Source organism: Ctenopharyngodon idella, chromosome 11 (genome assembly GCF_019924925.1).
Source record: "Ctenopharyngodon idella isolate HZGC_01 chromosome 11, HZGC01, whole genome shotgun sequence".
Lineage (NCBI taxonomy): Eukaryota > Metazoa > Chordata > Actinopteri > Cypriniformes > Xenocyprididae > Ctenopharyngodon > Ctenopharyngodon idella.
The window spans coordinates 6,247,351-6,266,804 of NC_067230.1; the positions used below are offsets into that span (position 1 = coordinate 6,247,351).

General features: G+C 36.9%; 1 protein-coding gene across 3 annotated transcripts in view; it reads left to right on the plus strand.

The window, feature by feature from the left end:
• Window positions 1–19,454, plus strand: part of LOC127522906 (chemokine-like protein TAFA-1) — a 171,977-nt gene that overhangs the window by 134,488 nt on the left and 18,035 nt on the right. For all 3 annotated transcript variants that reach the window (XR_007932772.1, XR_007932771.1, XM_051913257.1), the window contains exon 3: window positions 5,148–5,288. Coding sequence is in view for 1 of the 3 variants with exons in the window: in XM_051913257.1 (XP_051769217.1) it covers window positions 5,148–5,288 (141 nt within the window). In the remaining 2 variants the exon portion in view is untranslated. The remainder of the gene's footprint in view (window positions 1–5,147; window positions 5,289–19,454) is intronic.

Genomic DNA, 19,454 nt, shown 5'->3' on the forward strand with positions numbered 1-19,454 from the left:
ACACTCATTGCTTCATGGGAATGTTGATTCAGGAAAATATACTACTTTAAGTGCTTTGACGGGTGGTGTAGTTATATGCTTATTCTGAGTTGAATTTCAGTGGCAAACAGGTCGACAGGTTAAGCAATTTGTTGTGTTTAAGGCTTGTTATACTCTTTAAACTGTCTTCCTTTGCTCACAAAATGCTTCTGGCTGAGAAGAAGCTAAAACATTAAATTACCTCCAGCAGGTGAATGTTTTGTCATTTTATCACAGCACATTTTAATGGTCGTTTGTTTGTGAATATTGTAGAGGTCCACAATTTTTCATTTTGTGTGTCAGCTCGTTTTCTGAACAGTCAAAAACCAAGATGAAAACATTCATCTAAAGATTTGCTAGGCCAGTATTGAATCAATGAACTATAGCATGAATTTTAAAGCTTTCGGTATAGGACAGAGCCATAAAGAACCTATTCCTCATGACAAGCCATTCCCATCTTCATGGAAATCCACGTTCCACAATAATGACTAGGATCGAATTGCTGCTGTATTAGACAGCCACGTCTTTAAAAAAAAAAAAAAAAAAACACCATGGGGAGCAATGATTCACTCTGACTGAACGAGTGTGAGAATCTTATCCAGAAAACAGCCGTATACGAAAAAATTCTGAAATAGTAAAATAGTCAATAAGACATTTAAAGCAGTTAACAGAGGTTAAATAGAGTCCTGAGGGATTTGTGGAGGTGTTTTGTGGTTTCAGGTTTTCCTGTGAACACAGAGATCATATCGAGTTTATGGAGAGCACAGCAGTAATAGGTCCAGAGTGAGCTGTCATGAATGGCAGCGAGTGTTTTGAGTGTAATCCTGCCAGTGTGTTGAGGTTGATGTTTTAATGGGAGGTCAAAACTAGACATACGTGTTTCCAAACACGTTCGGACAAATAGATGCCTTCTGCTCAAATGTTAGGACTGATGACAGCGCAGCAAGGGCAATCATGTCCACCGCTGGCCTAGCACTGTTAGTTTTCCATTGCTCACTCTGACCCTGAAGCAGGAGTGTGAAAAAAGACTTGAAAGGCAGAGAGATCAAGCAAGAGGACACTGTTATTTCCTCTCTTATGCACTTACTGTTTTAGCTGGTAATTGATAAATCATCAATATTAAAGTTAATAAAGTAAATAGAATTTAGTAGTAGTAATAGTCTAAGTAAATAGAAATAAATTACTAAAAAGAAGAATCCATGGTTTTAAATGTTAGTGAATTTAGGCTTCACAACAATGTACACTGAAAATTTTATATTAATTTTGAGATTTGCTAAAGATTACATTTACTGTGACTTATTAAATTATTGTTTTAAAAGATTAACGTAAGGAAGCATTAGATAGAAAAGTAATCTAAATATAAAAATAGGGGAAACAGCATGCATGATTAAATATCCATTATTATATGTTATATTAAAAAATGTGTAAAATCAGCCAATATAAAAAACAAGTAATAAATCAATTAAATAAACTAAATTTAAATAAATCTTTAATATCAGCCAATTAATATTCAATATTGACCGATACTGATAAATTAAAAAAATCTCTTAATATTGAACGACATATATTAAATATTTGAGATATACTGAAAAATATAAAAAAAACTCATATTGCCTAATATATATTCAGTATCAATAACTGATATATGAGCGTTGTGGAAATATTGATATTTATATATATATATATATGTGTGTGTGTGTGTGTGTGTGTGTGTGTGTGTGTGTGTAGACTGATACTGATAAATTAATTAATTAATATATAATATATAAAAAATTAATATAGAAAATAAATTAAATAATTAATTGAATATTGGACTATATATATATATATATATGTATATATATATATATATATACACACACACACACACACACATATATATATATATATATATATATATATACACACACACAATATATATATATAAAACTCTAATATCAGATCATATATATCCAATATTAACTAATAGATTAAAAAATCTCTAATATCAGCCAATATCCAGTACAAAACTAATATTGCCTTACAAATGTACTAAATACAATAAATGGCAAAAAATCGCTAATATCAGCCAATATATATTTAATATCAACTTATACTGATAAAGTAATCACTAATATTGGCTGATATATCACCAATATATATATATATATATATATATATATATATATATTACCATTGCCAGATATATATCCAATTTTGACCATTTTTTACAACTGATCCAATATCAACCTAAACCAGCCAATAACCAATGTGAAACGGATAAATTGTGCATCTCGAAAATCCATGTTGATTCTGAACTGGTGGGAAATGGGGCGAACAACGTCTTCTCCGTTTTCTTTCCCTCTTCTTCGTATGTTCTCACTCCAGTCAGTATGGCACAATTTCTCACGTATGTCTTCGCATGAGCTGTGGTGTAATTAAGGGATGTGGGAGCGGATGGGTGGACAGCTGTCAGGGGAAGATAAAGAGGGTTTCCTCGGGTGTTGGAGAAAGGGGAGCATCTGATGGAGGGCCTCGCTGCAGCAACCCCACTGGCTGAATTACCTGGCCACTTTATAATTGTGTGAGAGGGGTGCTTCCAACAGCTCTGTCATTACTCAACCGGCCCGGCCTGGCCCAGCGAGGGAGCTGCCTGCCTCCTTCCCTCCTATCCCCTCCCTCTTGCTCTTTTCCCGTCCTGCACTTCTGTCCTCCTCTGTTCCCTTGTTCTCTACTGTCTTGGGGTTGGTGCGGAGCTGTGAGCCCACTGTTTGAGGGGGAAACCATTACCTCTCATCAGTCCCCCAGCTCTCCTCAGGGTGCTTGCTATTGTTATGGTGACCCACTAGCAGCTTTTGCGCATTCTGATCTTTTCACTTTCTTTTTTCCTCTTTTTGTCACAATGGGGTCCACTTTGCCGCAGTGCACATCGTGTAGCTGCAGAGATGTCCTGTAAAGTGTGTGTGTTGAAGGGCAAAGAGCATGATAATGACTGTGTGGACTTCATAATTTCACAGTCTCAAGGCCCTTTATAAGGAGTCTTACCTATTCAGTCACATCAATGCCATCATGTATTGTATGTCTCCACATTGTCTTCTCAGACCAAACCGTGACAGAACCCTCACCTTCCTTTGCTTACATCACACAAGGGTAAAAGGCTTGTCAATTAGATAAGATAATCAGCATGCTTCAAGGGCAATTTGCAACACAGAGAGAAGAAAGAATACATGGTAATTACATTGAAAGCCTAGCAGTAAGAGTCTGTAGAAGAGTCTATAATTTTCTCTTTAGAGGCTTTTTACAAGGGCCATTTACTCTAATGCTGTTTTAACTGATGACTTTGGACGTTAATCTAATTAAGGAGCCGAGGCTTCAGGTCTTCAGGCCTCAGATTTTCTTTTTACCATCATGGATTTAAATATGTCTAAAATACACACAAACACACTAACAAAAAACTATGTAGAAAATTATCTTGATTATCTTGATATGTTCAGTGTTCCCATCCAATATTTTGAAGGTAATGAATTTTCCCTTTTATACGTCTGTCTTTTTAATGACCATTGAAAAGAAGCTGAATCTTATTGATAATTAATGACTGATGATCATCAAAGGGTAAAAGTGTAAGGTTTCTGAACACTTTATTTTGGTGTACTTGTTACACATGTTACATGTACTCAGTATAGTAATAACAGTAAATTATGCATCATTACATGCAACTAACCTTAAAGGGTAGTTCACCCAAAAATGAAAATTCTGTCATTAATTACTCACCCTCATGTCGTTCTACACCCGTAAGACCTTCGTTCATCTTCAGAACACAAATATTTTTGATGAAATCTGATGGCTCAGTTTCACTTTCAGATGCCCAGAAAGGTACTTAAAACATATTTAAAACAGTTCATGTGACTACAGTGGTTCAACCTTAATATTATAAAGCGACAAGAATACTTTTTGTGCTCCAAAAAAACAAAATAATTACTTTTCAACAATATCTAGTGATGGGCAATTTCAAAACACTGCTTCGAAGCTTTACGAATCTTTTGTATCAAATCAGTGGTTCGGAGCGCCAAAGTCACGTGATTCCAGTAAACGAGGCTTCGTTACGTCTTTTGAAATTTCAATAGTTCACATGACTTTGGCAGTGTGATACGCGATCCGAACCACTGATTCGAAACAAAAGATTTGTAAAGCTTCGAAGCAGTGTTTTGACATCGGCCATCGCTACATATTGTTGAAAAGTCATTATTTTGTTTTTTTGCCACACAAAAAGTATTCTCGTCGCTTTATAACATTAAGGTTGAACCATTGTACTCATACAAACTGTTTTAAATATGTTTTTAGTACCTTTCTGGGCATCTGAAAGTGTAAATTATCTTGCTGGCAATGGAGGCCTCACTGAGCCATTAGATTTTATCAAAAATATCTTAATTTGTGTTCTGAAGAAGAACGAAGGTCTTACAGGTGTGGAACGACATGAGGGTGAGTAATTAATGACAGAATATTCATTTTTGGGTGAACTAACCCTTTAAACAAACCCCAATCATAACTTCAATGTTGTTAATTAATATTACTCAGTACTTAAATATATAATTACACTGTAACAAGGACACCATAAAATAAAGTGTAATCAAATCAATAATATATATATAGCTTAACTGTAGCTTTGATTAAAGGTAACTTGATATTGTATTTGTGCTTGCTGCATATTTTTATTTTTGCACAAAAGTGGTTCATGTGAGATCAAATAATAATCGGCAGACCCCCTGCTGTAAAGCAAGTCGAAACCCTTTTTTACTCATACACAATCCAGAGGCAAATACAAACTAGACTTCTCTTGCTGCTCAATTTTTGTCATATATTGGAAGCTAAAGGTTCAAAAGAAACCTTCCTTACTTCAATAGGCTGTGGTCAAGCTGTTTCCTTTTGTGAAATCTTGTTCTTCACTCGCTGTTGACCTCAGAAATGTGTGTTTGTCACTGATTTGCTTGTATGTCTGGTGCGTGTTACTGAAATGTGTATTTCTGATGCATGTCATGTATCAATGCTTCGGATCAAACTGAAATATGTGCATCTTTTTTATGGGTCAAAGGTAGAGGATCTCAAATGCGCCACTGACGTACGTGTGTGTGTGTGTGTGTCTGCATCCACAGAGGGAGGAACATGTGAGGTCATTGCAGCGCACCGATGTTGCAACAAGAACCGCATTGAGGAACGTTCCCAGACGGTCAAGTGCTCATGTTTACCAGGAAAAGTGGCCGGCACAACACGGAACAAACCTTCCTGTGTAGACGGTAGGAATCCACATCTGACTTCACAGCGTCATAACAGTCCCAAATTGTAGCACCATTTATGTGCAAAATTATGCTTTTTTCATGATTGGACGTAGTGAAATGTTCTGTAAAAAAAAATCTCCATTATTTCTACTTATTATTTACACCATTATGTGCATAAAATTACTGATGATAAGGTTTGTTGGCTGTTTTTAGTCTGCAAACTGCATAAATCACAAACTTGTTGTCTATTTTTCTTTTTTAACCTGCAGAAGGTGTAAAAAGTGCTTTGACAATTCCTATGTGAGCCATTTGACTATGCACAAGCGAATGCCTATTATAAGTTTAGACAAGCATAATTTGGAATAACAGACTTTCAAAGCTTTTCTCAGATGACATTTCGCTTCAGCTGTCACCTTGACGTGATTTTAGAGGATTTATTCAAATTTGATGCAAATGCCAAGGGGCCCACATGACCTCTCCACTAACTGAAGATAACCCTCTGTGAGCGCATAAATAAATATTTAGAAAAAAAATATATGTACATATACATTTTTGTGTGTGTCATGATTTGAGCTCAACCTAATATTTAAACCTGAAGCTCAAGATGTCCATGGCAGATACAAAATGTATGTATGTATATATGTATGTAGGCCTATGTGCTGTATATACATACATTGTCCCACTTTACATTAACTAGTATATAAAATATATGCATGTCATTTCTGTAATTACACTGTTGACCCTTCCCTTACACCTTAACCCACCCTTAAACCTAACCAATAAAACATGAGCACAATAAGTACATTGTACCTAATAATTTTTGTTTATGGTGTAAGTGCATATTAGTTAAAGACTCTTAATATATTTTGTGACCTATACATAATGTATGTATGTGTGGTAATACTTTACAATAAGGTTCTGCTTATAAACATTAGTTTTAGTTAAAATAAACTAAAATAAAGAGAAAAAATATTTCTAAAGCAATTATTAATCTTAGTTAATGTGTCTGTGTGTCTTATGTATACACAAGTATACATAAGCACACACACACACACACACACACACACACATATAAACGTGTATATAAAACACACACACCTTCAAAAGCGACTATAAATTATTGCACTTCAGTTTCCTTCCACCAGAAGAATACAAAATTTTTCAACTTTGAAAGGTCACTTTTTTGTGCTACATCACTTTTTCCATTCCTCAGAAGTCTTTTTCAAGCTTGTGATTCCACACTTTGTCTTTTGAATAGTTTCTTTTTTCTTTTTTTTTCAATACGGTGATTTCACCGCCCTGTTCCACAACAGATCGCACTGAATGCCAAACTCTGGGTGGTACGGCGCACTAGAACTGGAGCCGCGCATCTCTTTGCAGCATACTGATGTGATCTGTGTAATAGCATAAAGAAAGATTCACACTTCATGCCTCTATGCGCATGTCCTGCAGGGAGGGCTGGGTCCCGCACATCTGCTAGCATATCGATCAAGCCAGGCAGCTCGTTATGTGGGCAGGTGAGATAAAGAACGAAGTTGACAGACCACTGGGCAGTGATGTGTGAGGGGTTGACTGTCTGGCTGCAGTTGGCATCTACATATGGTTGCAGATATGAGTCACCAGATTATAAATGTGTGTGTTAAGAGTAGGATTTGGATTATCACATGTAAATGTGAAGTTTAGACTATGATTGTCATGGTATCTTAATCTTATTTTATAAAACATGTATTTCCAGTGCTGAATGCTGATAGGTCAGGTCAATACAGCATTAGTATGCATCATTGATTCTGTTATTGAACAGTTTATTACTGTGAAGCTACTTTGAAACAATCTGTATTGTATAAAGCAGATATTGAGAGATTTAATGTCTTTTATTTTCAGTTGAGTTCATCTTAGGCTGTGGCTGGAAGTCAGTTGTAGCTCTGGTGTTTCTCTTCAGTGATTGTTAACAGCAGGTGTTCATCACTAATTTTTAATCATCACTTAATTAATCACTTAATTATCTCATTAACTTTAACTTCAGAGTTATTTTAACACTATATAGAGAGGGACCAAATGGACTCTGAGAAGAGTTGATTTAACTCTTTTGCTGTGTAGTAGGCAAAAAGCAGTAGGTAAAAATGAGTAGTATCGAATTCACAGTATTCATAAAACAAGATTGCGCATCCGATAGATGCTTTACCATTCCAAGAGGAGTCGTGAGTGGTAGTGAAGCAATGTAACTGATGTGCCCTTCAAGTGGACTCGGAAATATTGTAATTGCAAGTTCCAAGCGAATGACCAAGTGAAATCATATTTAAGTGGGAAACTCGGAATTGTAGATGATACACAAGTTGCCGATTTGGGGGTGATGTGTCAATTTGAAACATTATGGAAAGTCTATAGTGAATTGTAATGAATGATTTTGCAAGTTACTTTAATTTAACATGCTGTATTTCAGTCTTTTTAAAGGCGAGATGTACAGAAACGCTTACAGGCTGCTTCTCAAATGGAAGGCTGCATCCTAGTGAGGCTGTGTCCTTCCTAGTCTAGTCCTTCGGAGGCTTGTAGGCTAGAGTCCTCCCCAACATTAAACACTAGAATGAGACGGCCTAGTAAGTGTGCATGGCTATGTCACATTTGTTCCCGCCCCATAATCACAAAAATACTATTAAAACTTAATTTTGGAAAAGTATTTTGTATTAAATGTATTCATATTAACTCGCTTTCTATCAATACAATACAGTGAATGACAACCGCCTGTGATCTTCCAGTGGCTTACATAAATGCTAGTCTATTGATAAGTGATAAATTTACATCAGAACAAAAGATAACATGTATTCCTTCATCTCCGAAATGATGTTTTAATCCTGAATGATTCTGTGATTTTGAACAGTGAATCATTAATAAAGACAGTTACTTGTCACCACCTACTATAGCCTAATAATGTAACCTCTCACAACATTATGATCCTATACTAGCAAAAGTATTTCAATTCCAAGTAGTCATCATACAGTTTACACCAAGACAATGCAACAATTATCAGAAAAGCTGCGTCTCATTATTGTGTGGGAAACATCACCCACAGCTCATAATGTGAATTATATTATTTCAAAACCTTTCCAAAGATTTATGTAATTCCATCATGCAGCATACCAAATAAAAGTTAATTAAACTTTACTTAATGCAGACAATTTTTGTTATTTCAGACATATCCTTGATTCAAATTAAAGTTTTGGCAGAGAATCCACATTTTCATTTTATTTTTGGGTTATTAAGAAAAAACAAGAACTGAGCTATTGGCAAATTACATGCAAGACTTTATTTTCCACTGCTACAACCATTTGCATTATGTTGTCTGAACACTATCCTGTGTATCATATCTGGTCTTTGTGTAAACCAGCACAATATTATTATTCATCAGAGTAATACAAGTAAACAGCTGCAGGAGTGTTTGAGTGAGCGTAGATGCTGATTTATGAAGCCTTGTTCTGTTTCTTCTCCATAAAATCGAGACAATTGTTGATTATACAGATGTGGAGGAAGTTCCTGCTTCCCTCATGTGAGCTCTGGCCTGAATATACTCATCTTCTGCTTGATAATAATACTGTCTTTATGAGTAACGACTCTGTCGGCTGAGCCTGACGGAGACCTGAGGGAGGACCTGCGGGGACGGACTCAAACACACTGCTGCTGTCACACACGAGTGCGCTTATGCACATAGTCACACCCCACATACACTTGCAGCACACACACTGTTTGTCACCACCTCATCTCTCTCTATTACACACACACACTCACACAATTTGTGTCGCCCTACTAAAATCTGTCAGCGAGTGTGCATGGGGTTCACATCCTTCACACGTGCCAAAGAAAGAGTGGCTAAATTTGGAGAGCATTCGCCCTCCTGTCATCTGACTTTTTAGAAGTCGTTTAGTCAAAGTTATTAATGGAATAACAAAAAACATACATTTTCCACCTGAAGGGTAAACAGCAAACAAAAAATATGAAGTTCTTTGTGCAGAAAACGTAGTATATTTTTAAAATATTTAATTCAAAATGCAGGGAAGACACAAATTTGCTAATTTTGTTTCATGTACTATTTGTGTTAAATCTCTTGTTGAAAACACAACCAAAGCTGGTCTGCTGGTCTTAAGTAGTCTGTTGCCTGGTTTTAAAGGGGTTTGCATGGTTAAAGCAATTTCATTAAATACATTTATTAAAATTTAATTAAAGGGGGACTCAGTGATATTTCAAATCCAGTGTTTGGAAGTTAGTCGAGCCGAGTCCAACAACAAACGTCTAACCAATCAGCATCAAGGGGCGAATGACGGTCGAGGAGAGAGAACGAGCAAGAGGGAGATTTGAAAATAATAAGAAAAAAAAACTGCAGAACGAGAAATGGGACACAATACAAAACAGCTCAAAAGAATATCACTGGAATGAAGGTTTATGGCTGGGCAAGCGCTTTAGGACCCGGTTATATTAGAAAAGCTTTCCAGCGCTGGAGAGAGCTAAGAAAGGCCTGAAAACTGCTTTGATCCCACTTATCATGTGAGTACACTGGGTTTTGATTGTCTGGAGCTGCTGTGCTGTATGCGACTAACAACAAACACTTTGTATTTACTCTTGTGTACTGTATGTTCATTTTTTGTGCTTCCTTGTCGTTCGTTCATCAACTGCGCTTTATTTTTCGTGAAACATTTTGTTGCGCGTCAGCTGTGATAAACAGACATCCACTCGCATTGCGTGTGTAACAGAGGCCAGATAGTGAGAGTTCTGCAGTTAAACCACTGCGCACTGACGGCTGCTAGAGAATGTGGTGCTTAGCATCATTGGTAGTGCATGCGCCTCGCATGCCAGCAGCAATCGGGCAGCGGTTCGAGACCGACTCAGAGCAGGGTGGTTAGAATTGGAGTATGAGTTTTGGGTTGATTTCAAATATCAACAATGCCCAACAGCATAGTTCAAATACCACTTACTGCACCTTTAAAGCTGCAGTCCGTAAGTTTTACCTCTTTATCGCCATCTCTGTTTGAATCCTGCAATTGCAGTTATTTGCGGAATTATCATCTTTACGTGGGTTACGTGGGGACGGCTCCTCAGCGCGGATGAATCTAATGTTTGCTGTCACTCACCACACCGGTGTGAATACTGTACTTCAGAATCACAGATTCTACGACTTGGAAGTATGACCCAAATAAGATTTTTTACTGGAAAATGTCATCTGAACAAGTAAGTAACATGTCTGCCACTTTTGTTCTGACCAACTGAGAAAAAAAGCATTACAATAAATTGTGCTGCCAATGAGGATTAAATCTAACGATCGCTTAGCTCGGATCACGTCAAGCTGTGCAAATTATTATTATTGTTATACTTTGTTCTCAAATTGTTAATGTTAACAATATCAGCATTGCGTGACTATGTATATTTAGTGTGTATTAGCGTTAAGTGTAGATTTCAGTTTCTGTAGCCACTCTACAGTCTTTTGCTTTTGACTACGGGTGAATCTCCAGTTGTCACTGATGATTGTCATTTGGACCTTTCTGGATTACAATCCTCCATCAAAATGATAAGTTTAATTATTCCAGCTGCTGTGAGAAAAAGCTATAAATGATTCGCTACCAGCAGCATCCTCACATGCCATATAGCCTACTAGCTGGGACTCCTTTCTATTTACAGACATGACGTAATGACGCAAAGACGAACGGCTGCATGCTCGAATTTCCCAGTGGAAACCCACCAGTACCGATTTTATTATAAAACATTATTACAAGCTTACCGTTGTGAATTGAGCTATGGTAAGGAGATAGTTTTGAACACTGGCTGGTTATGTACTTGCTCAAAAATTGATTTTGGATAATTTTAACCAGAAAAAGTTACGGACTGCAGCTTTAAAAATCCACTTAAAAAATACCACCTCTCTGCACCTGAAGGGTAAACAAACAAAAAAATATGAAGCTCTGTGTGCCAAAAAATCTAATAAGTTTACAATATCTCATTCAAACAAACACAGTTTGTTTCATGAGCTATTTTTGTGTTAAATCTCTGAAACTTAATCTTCAACCAACCAAAGCTGTTTGCTTATCTTAACTGCGCGGTTGGCTGGTTTAGAGGGATTTTGGGCTAGACCAGTTAAATACAGGCTTGTCCGGTATGGGAGACCATCCTAAACCGAATCCAGCAAACCAACTTGGAATGGATAAAGCATTTTTATTTCAGCATGGCATTTTTTCATTTCCAAATGTCAAATCAGCAATAAAATCTGACCGCAACTGTCATAATCATGCTAAAACACATTCTAGAGTAAACAAACAGGTGATTTGCTCCTAAAGATATACTGTAGTCATGGTTCCACAGACAGGGCTTAGATTAAGTCAGGATTAGGCCTTAGTTCAATTAGGACATTTATAGCTTTTATAAATGTGCCTTAGAAAAAACAAACATTACTGGTGTGCATCCTGAGACAAAACAATGGCACTGACATATTTTAAGATATGTCAGTGCAAGTTGCTTTCAGTTAAAACAGCTCAAACATGCATTGTAGACATCTGGGACAAGGCTTAAGCCTTGTCTGTGAAACCGGGGGATAGACTTTTAGATTTTGTCTATTTTTTTCCCCCTATATAACCATGCAACTTCATTATCAAAGCTCTTTTGGTTGTTGTTGCATTAAAAATCCACTTAGTCCAAAACTCTCAAGGGGATGATGCTTCTTTCACAAAAAAAATTACCACCTCTCTCCACCTGAAGGGTAAACAAACACAAAATATTACGTTCTCTATGCTGAAAATCCCTTAATATATTTAATTTGAACCGGTGGTGAAGACATATATTAGCTAATTTTGTGTTAGATTAGAGAATGATTGTTTTGGGAGATATGTAACTGTGTGTATATAGACAGTGGCACCATTAGTGGGAGTGTGCTGTCAGATTATCCCAGCATGAGAATTGATTATTAGCTTTGACAAGGAGAACTACGTCCCAGTTATGTCAGGCCCAACAAGACTCTTAGTAAAGAACATCCCTTTTAACATGTCAAATGCGGGGCTTATTCACCACATACACACATACGGGGCTTTTCACACACAGCTTTAGACCCAATTTTGCAGGGTCAGAAGAGCAGAAAAACACTCACAAATGTTTCATCTTTTGCTAATGCTAATATTGTGTGAGAGTCTACTGCCATTTCCACTTTTTATCCAGTAATATCTGTACTGCTCTTTTCAAGCTGTTTTCTGTCCTTTTTTCCCATTTCCACATCTCTCTGTTGCATACAGACCCTCTCTCTCACACACACACATATATTCTCCCTTTCTGTAACCACCACTGATGTAGAATGAGCCCTTCTGTTTTGCTGGGGGCCGTTAATGCCGAGCATGACAGGTTGTCACGGTACATTTGATTGAAGCCCTGCGGAACACACACGTACAAGATACACTTCAAGAGTTGAAAATGACTTCATAAGCTCATCAACACACCCACTAAAAAAAAGTCTGTATAAGATTATATATGTATGCTCTTCCAGACATGTGGAATAAGATTGCACGGCTTCATACACAAACCCAATCAGTGACACACGGCAATATGAAAACTAGCAAGGGCATTGCGGGATGCAAGCTTTTTAATTACCATTATGTGTAACTTCATAATTACGACTACACCGCTCTCATAATGTTTCTGCATTTGCATATTCTGTCTATTTGTTTAGTTGCAATTAAACTTTGCCCCAGTTCTGAAGATTAATTGCATATTTATGGTGTCATTCGCTTCTCACCTTAATAATAATGTTTTAACACAGCGTTTAGTGCTCATCTGAGGCAGAGGCGGTATTGTGACTGCTAGGCGTCTGATGGAAGTCTGAAATAATGAACATCAGTGGCACCCTGCAAGGACGGAGCTGTCAGAATCTATGAGCACACAGTCCTCTGAGCACCTGGGCAGAAGAACTCTGAAACAGCTCTACCTGTGAGTCAGGTGCCCACAGAGAGAACGGGTCAGGATTAGAGCAACTCTGCACCAATAAACACGGACTTTCATTTTTCCACTTGCTTGCTTTTTCTATATATATATATGTCTCTCTCTGAAGCCGTTTCTGCCTCAGGGTAAAAAATTAGGATACAAAAGTAATTGTGACTTTAAATCTCATATTTGTGATTATAAATCATATCTCACAACTGCAACTTTATACATCACAATTGTGACTTTTCTTTCCAATTGCAGGATTATATCTCACAAATGCGACTTTTTATCACTTTATCCCACTTGCAACTTTATGTCTTAGAGTTGTGGCATTATATCTCATAATTGCAACTTTTTATATTGTAATTGTGACCTTATATTGCCACATTATCTCACAATGGCAACTTTATATGTTACAGTTGTGGCTTTAAATGTCAAAATTGCAACTTTATTGCAATTCACCATCCGCCGGGAGTTTGATTGACAGGCGATCTGACCAATCATGATGCTGAATCCGTCATTTTGTCTGACAAACAAACCAGACAGGAGAGTTAGTAGATTAAAGGGTTTGATCACCCAAAAATGAAAATTCTGTCATCTATTACTCAGCCTCATGTTGTTCCACACCCGTAAGACCTTCGTTCATCTTCGAAACACAAATTAAGATATTTTTGATGAAATCCAATGGCTCAGTGAGGCCTGCATTGCCAGAAAGACAATTAACACTTTCATTGCCCAGAAAACTACTAAAGACATATTTAAAACAGTTCATGTGACTACAGTGGTTCAACCTTATGTTATGAAGCGACGAGAATACTTTTTGTGCGCCAAAAAAACGATTCAAGAATATCTAGTGATGGGCGATTTCAAAACACTGAAGCTTCGAAGCTTTACGAATCTTTTGTTTCGAATCAGTGGTTCGGACCACGTATCAAACTGCCAAAATCATGTGATTTCAGTTAACGAGGCTTCGTTAAGTCATAAGTGTTTTGAAATTTCAATGGTTTACAACTGGGGGGCGCTCCAAACCACAGATTCGAAACAAAACATCAGTATTCTAAGTGAGAAACATGATAACTCTCTAGTAACTATTGAAGTCATCATAAACTTTTGAGGTTTTTGTAAAGTATTGGATAGTAATAACTCAAGAGTTACTACATAATTCTAAAGGAACTACTACTTATTTGGATCAGTATTCTAAAGTGAAGATCATGGTAACCCACTAGTAATTACTTAAGTGTTACCAAATACATCAGAAGGAATTACTGTACAAAACTGTACAAAAGTGTACAAAAACCTCAAAAGTTATTGATGTTCCTTTAGAATTATGTAGTAACTCTTGAGTTATTACTATCCAATACTTTACAAAAACCTCAAAAGTTTACGATGACTTCAGTATAGTTACTAGAGAGTTATCATGTTTCTCACTTTAGAATACTAATCCAAATGATTAGTAATTCCTTCTGAAGGATTTGGTAATACTTCAGTCATTACTAGTGGGTTACCAAGATCTTCACTTTAGAATGATATATACAGTATGCATTATTCACATTAATTATGAACCTGTATATAGTAGTTCTTAGTAGTTCTCTGGGAGGTATGAAAAAAAATAGTAGTTACTGATTAGCTAATAGTGAACTACCACCTTCAACTGAGCACTAGTTAATAGTAGTTACTAGAGTGTTAATAATGCATTACTCATTTGTTCCTTGTAGTTATTCATTAATGAAGGATCAGTATTCTAAAGTGTTACCTAAATGACATCATTTATGAACAAATCTAAATGAACAAATTCAATTCAAATCATATTTTTAGCTGAGATGGAAATCATCACAATGTCATTTAGCAACTTAGCAACAAATCGACCTGCCTTCAGCAACTGAAAATTAGTTGGCAACACTGCTCACAATTGTGACTTTATATATCACAGTTGTGACTTTTTTCACAGTATTGCGAATATTTATCTATCTCAGTTGTGACCTTATCAATTTGTCTCATGGTTGTAACTCAGTATCTCATAATTGCAACTTTTTATCTTGTAATTCAGACCTTGTATTTTATAATTGCAACATTATATGTTACAATTTGAACTTTATTTATCAAAATTGCAACTTTATCTCAATTGTCACTTCATATATCACAATTGTGACTTTACTGTATCTCACAATTTTCTTCACAATTCCAATCTCACAGACTTTTCTTCACAATTCTTCACCAAGTTTATATCTCAAAAATGCGACCTTATATCTTACAGTTGTGACCTTTTTTTTTATCCCAGCTGTGACTTTATCACACTTGCAACTTTGTCTCACAGTTGTGATTTTGTATCTTATGATTATAACTTTTTATCTTGTAATAAACCTTGGTAACACTTTATTTTGATGGTCCCTTTTGAACATTCTGTTGACTATATGTAACTTTGCAACTACATGTCAACTAACTCTCATTAGAGTATTAGTAGACTGTCTGCTCAATATCTGCTAACACTTTATTTTGATGGTCCCCCAACAGACATTCTACTGACTATAACTTTGCAAGTACATGTCACTACTAATACTCTACAAACACCCTAATGAGACTTAGAAAACATGTAGGTGCAACCTTACTTGTAGTCAACAGAATGCGTTAAAGGGGCTATCAAAATAAAGTGAAACCGCAACCTTATATTTCACAATTGCGACATTATATCTCACAGTTGCCACTTTATATCACAATTACACATTAATGTTAATCACAGCTTTTCATCCTGTAGAATTAAAATGTTCCTGCCCATTCACAGCTGACTAGAAAGTAACACATCATAGCTGTGATGTAACTAACCTAACCTACTGGCTATTAGTGGATCGGCCCTTTCAGTATGTCCTGCCCACACTTTCTGTGAAAATAGAAAACAAATAAATACAGAAAAGAAAACAGCACTTGTCAAACAAATTCACAGGGTTTTAAGTAGGTTAGCAGCAGGCATCAAAACAGTTGATTTTACATAGCATAATTTATGTGTTGAGAATTTTCTGAGCCTATAAATATTCCGAGATAGTTTTGTGCATTTGTTGAGAGCTGTGGACAGTTTGTCAGCATAATCGGCCAAACAATGCACTTGTCATAACACCACGGCTGAGTCAAGTGTTCCATTAAGAAGAACACACACACACACACACACACAAGCTCACTTCAAGCAAAAGATGAGGACTCTGAAGTCTATTCATTAAGAGTGGAGAGCTTTGACAGGGTTGTGATTGAGAGGCCTTACATTGCTCTTTGAATCTTTAATCAAGCCACACTTCTTCCTCTGTGTAAAACACTGACTAATGGCGACTAACGGCACTCCATTCCTTCCGAGGTCGGTCTTCTCTGACCTTCAGACAGGGACCTGATCTCGGCTCCCCGTTAATTATACCCCAGGTTCATTAGAGCTGCTCTGCTCGCCCTCTGACCTCATCCGGCTTTATTGCAACCGTTACCTGTGCCTACTCAAAAAAGAAAACACAGTCGATCCTTCCACACCAAAGGCCTTATTTAATCAGCAAGGTCATTAACAGACAGCTTCTCTGGGCAGGTAAAGAAAGAGAGAGTGGCTGGAGTGGATTTAAAGAGCGAGTTCATTCTTCACTTTGATGACGTGCAGGACAGCAAAGGGAGGGGAAGGAGGGGGATGGCCATTATCTGCACTGATGTATCGATCCGGACCTCGGCGCTGTGAATTAACACCTGCGAGAAAAGCATGAGAATTTAAAGTGTAATTGCTTAGCGCTCTTAATCTCTGCTGGAAGTGATCGATTGAGTGACGTTGGGAAAACGCAGTCTGCTGATGAATTCATCTAGGAGACCCTGGTGTTGTCATAAAAAAAATCAAATTTAGATGAGTGCAGATTGTTTACAGAAAATTAGACACTTTTAGATTCTGTAATTGCCATTATTTTACACATTACCATTACTAATTAATTGAAGTCAAGTCAAACTTTATTTATAGAGCACAATTTTTTCACAACCGTAGTTGATCTAAAGTGCTTTACAGTGAAATGAAAATTTAAAAGGAAGAGAAAAAAATATTAATTATTAATTATTGCTAATTTATTTATATATTTAGATATTCCTGGTGTCAAGGTTAATTATTTGAGAAAAAAAAAAAAAATTCAGTGAGACCATACATAACCATGCCATGCCATTTCTCATTATGGTTCCTCAAGGTGCTTCCTATCACAGATGACTGACAGATACTTTGTCACTCTCACTTTTGCTTTTGAATGACCATGTGTATGTGTGTAAGTGTCACCTCTGCATCAGTGATGGACAACATAGTGTGATGTTAATGACAGACCCTTTGACAGCTTGATTTATTTAATACCAGGCGACGAGCAGGCATTGGCTGATACCTGACAGTGCTGCCAACCTGCGTGCTGTTCGGGTTCACAGATCTACAAGCACTCCAAAAGGTCCACACCTGCTCCTAATCATACAGCACTTAGGATGATCAAGGACCTTCTCTAAATACAACCACAAACCATTACAACACAAACTGGAAAAAATGATCTCAAATCAGCCTAAAAGAGTCAACCTCTACCTACACTACCTTCGTGGCAGCGACTCTAGGAAGACGGATGACCAGGAAAGTGCAACCTGGGCCCCACGGGTCCTGCTCTGCTCCAATAATCCACTTTTTCTTGCCTTCTCCTGGGAGGAAACACTATCCTGCTGAGGCTACGATGGCAAAAAAGTTGCTGAAATTGTGACTTTGTGATGGCTGCGAGGATCCAGAAGAGGGCAAGATGCCGGGAGGGACCATATAAGGATCAAAGCCCGGTGAGAAAGGCCTGTCTTCCCGGCTGAGAAGGTCATCTGAACGGGGTCTGGCTTGAATCCAGACAGATAAAAGTCTGAGAGCAAAAGCACTGACCCTAGTGTCCTCTCTCGTGGGTTCTTTTCTGCTCGCCAAGTTTGCGATAGATAGAAAGAGAGAGAGCGAGCCATCTGTCAGATGGGTCAAACGCTGGTACGGCAGACATCAGACCATTTGTCTCACTTTGACTCTACTGTATCCACACATTTAGGGACTGGCAGTAAATGCTGAACATGTCTTCTGGAGTATTCCAGAATTTGGAGAAAATCACTTTGTGTTCAGTCATGTTGCTAAAGTTGTATAAAGTTGTTTTAAGTTGATACAGCAAAAAATATTGTGTACTATTTTTAAATACAGAAGATAAAATTTAAAATTACAGAAACTTAGTTCAAGCTAATAAAATAGTACATTATGAAATCTGTATTGATAAAATGATTTTGAATTGTATAATTAAGCAATATCACATGAGTTGAAGCGAAGCATAGAGTATACGGCATAATTGTGAGTGTTTTTATAAAACAGTTCAATACAAAAGAAGTTGATATTGAGTAAATTACATTTCAGACCAATTTGGCTTATTAGTTTTGTATATTTTAGCTATGGCAGCAAAGCATTTCTAAATAAAGCCACAGCAGAATTAACTTTAGTGAGTATCCAAGCAATACACAGTAGTTGCACTGAACTGGTTGAGTGAATGATTCAGTGACTCATTTATAAAATCAGTGGACCTGTACCCACACTTTGCACTTTATCACTTGTCTACTTATATGTAGTACATATCATATTTCCAGTATTTGGACAAGTGTTCAATTGAAGCCTGCATATGTGTGTAGAACTTTTGATTACACAAATGGGACACACTTACAACATAGTGTAAAAATGGAAGTAAAGTTTTTACAGAGCTTTATTTACACATTTCAATACTTAAAACAAGTAACTTGAAATTATGTAAACATGTTTTGGCATTTTCAGACCTGGGACAGTCTTCCGCACCTACTTCCTGTCACATGCACATGCTTTCAAATGGCCAAGACCGCAAATGTTGGCACTGGGACAGGCCCAGTCACACATCAGTGTTTTGGAACGAATATGTGAATGATTCAATGACTCTCTTATAAAGACACTCCCTACATCCCAATTTGCATACTATCCACCCTAAAAGTATTCCAGATCTTAAATGATATATAGGATGGATATTATGTGAAGTAGCTCATTGTCTCCCACTTGTTTTGTTCATTAATGTATTAGCCTTTGAACGAATTGGTTGATTGAATGATTCAATTTTTTGTAAATTTTTTGTAATTTTATTGTAAATTTGCTTGCCGTATTGATGTAACCTGCAGAAAGAATCTCAGCCAATCAAATCCGAAGGACGGGAACTAACTGTTCTATAATCAAATGTATAT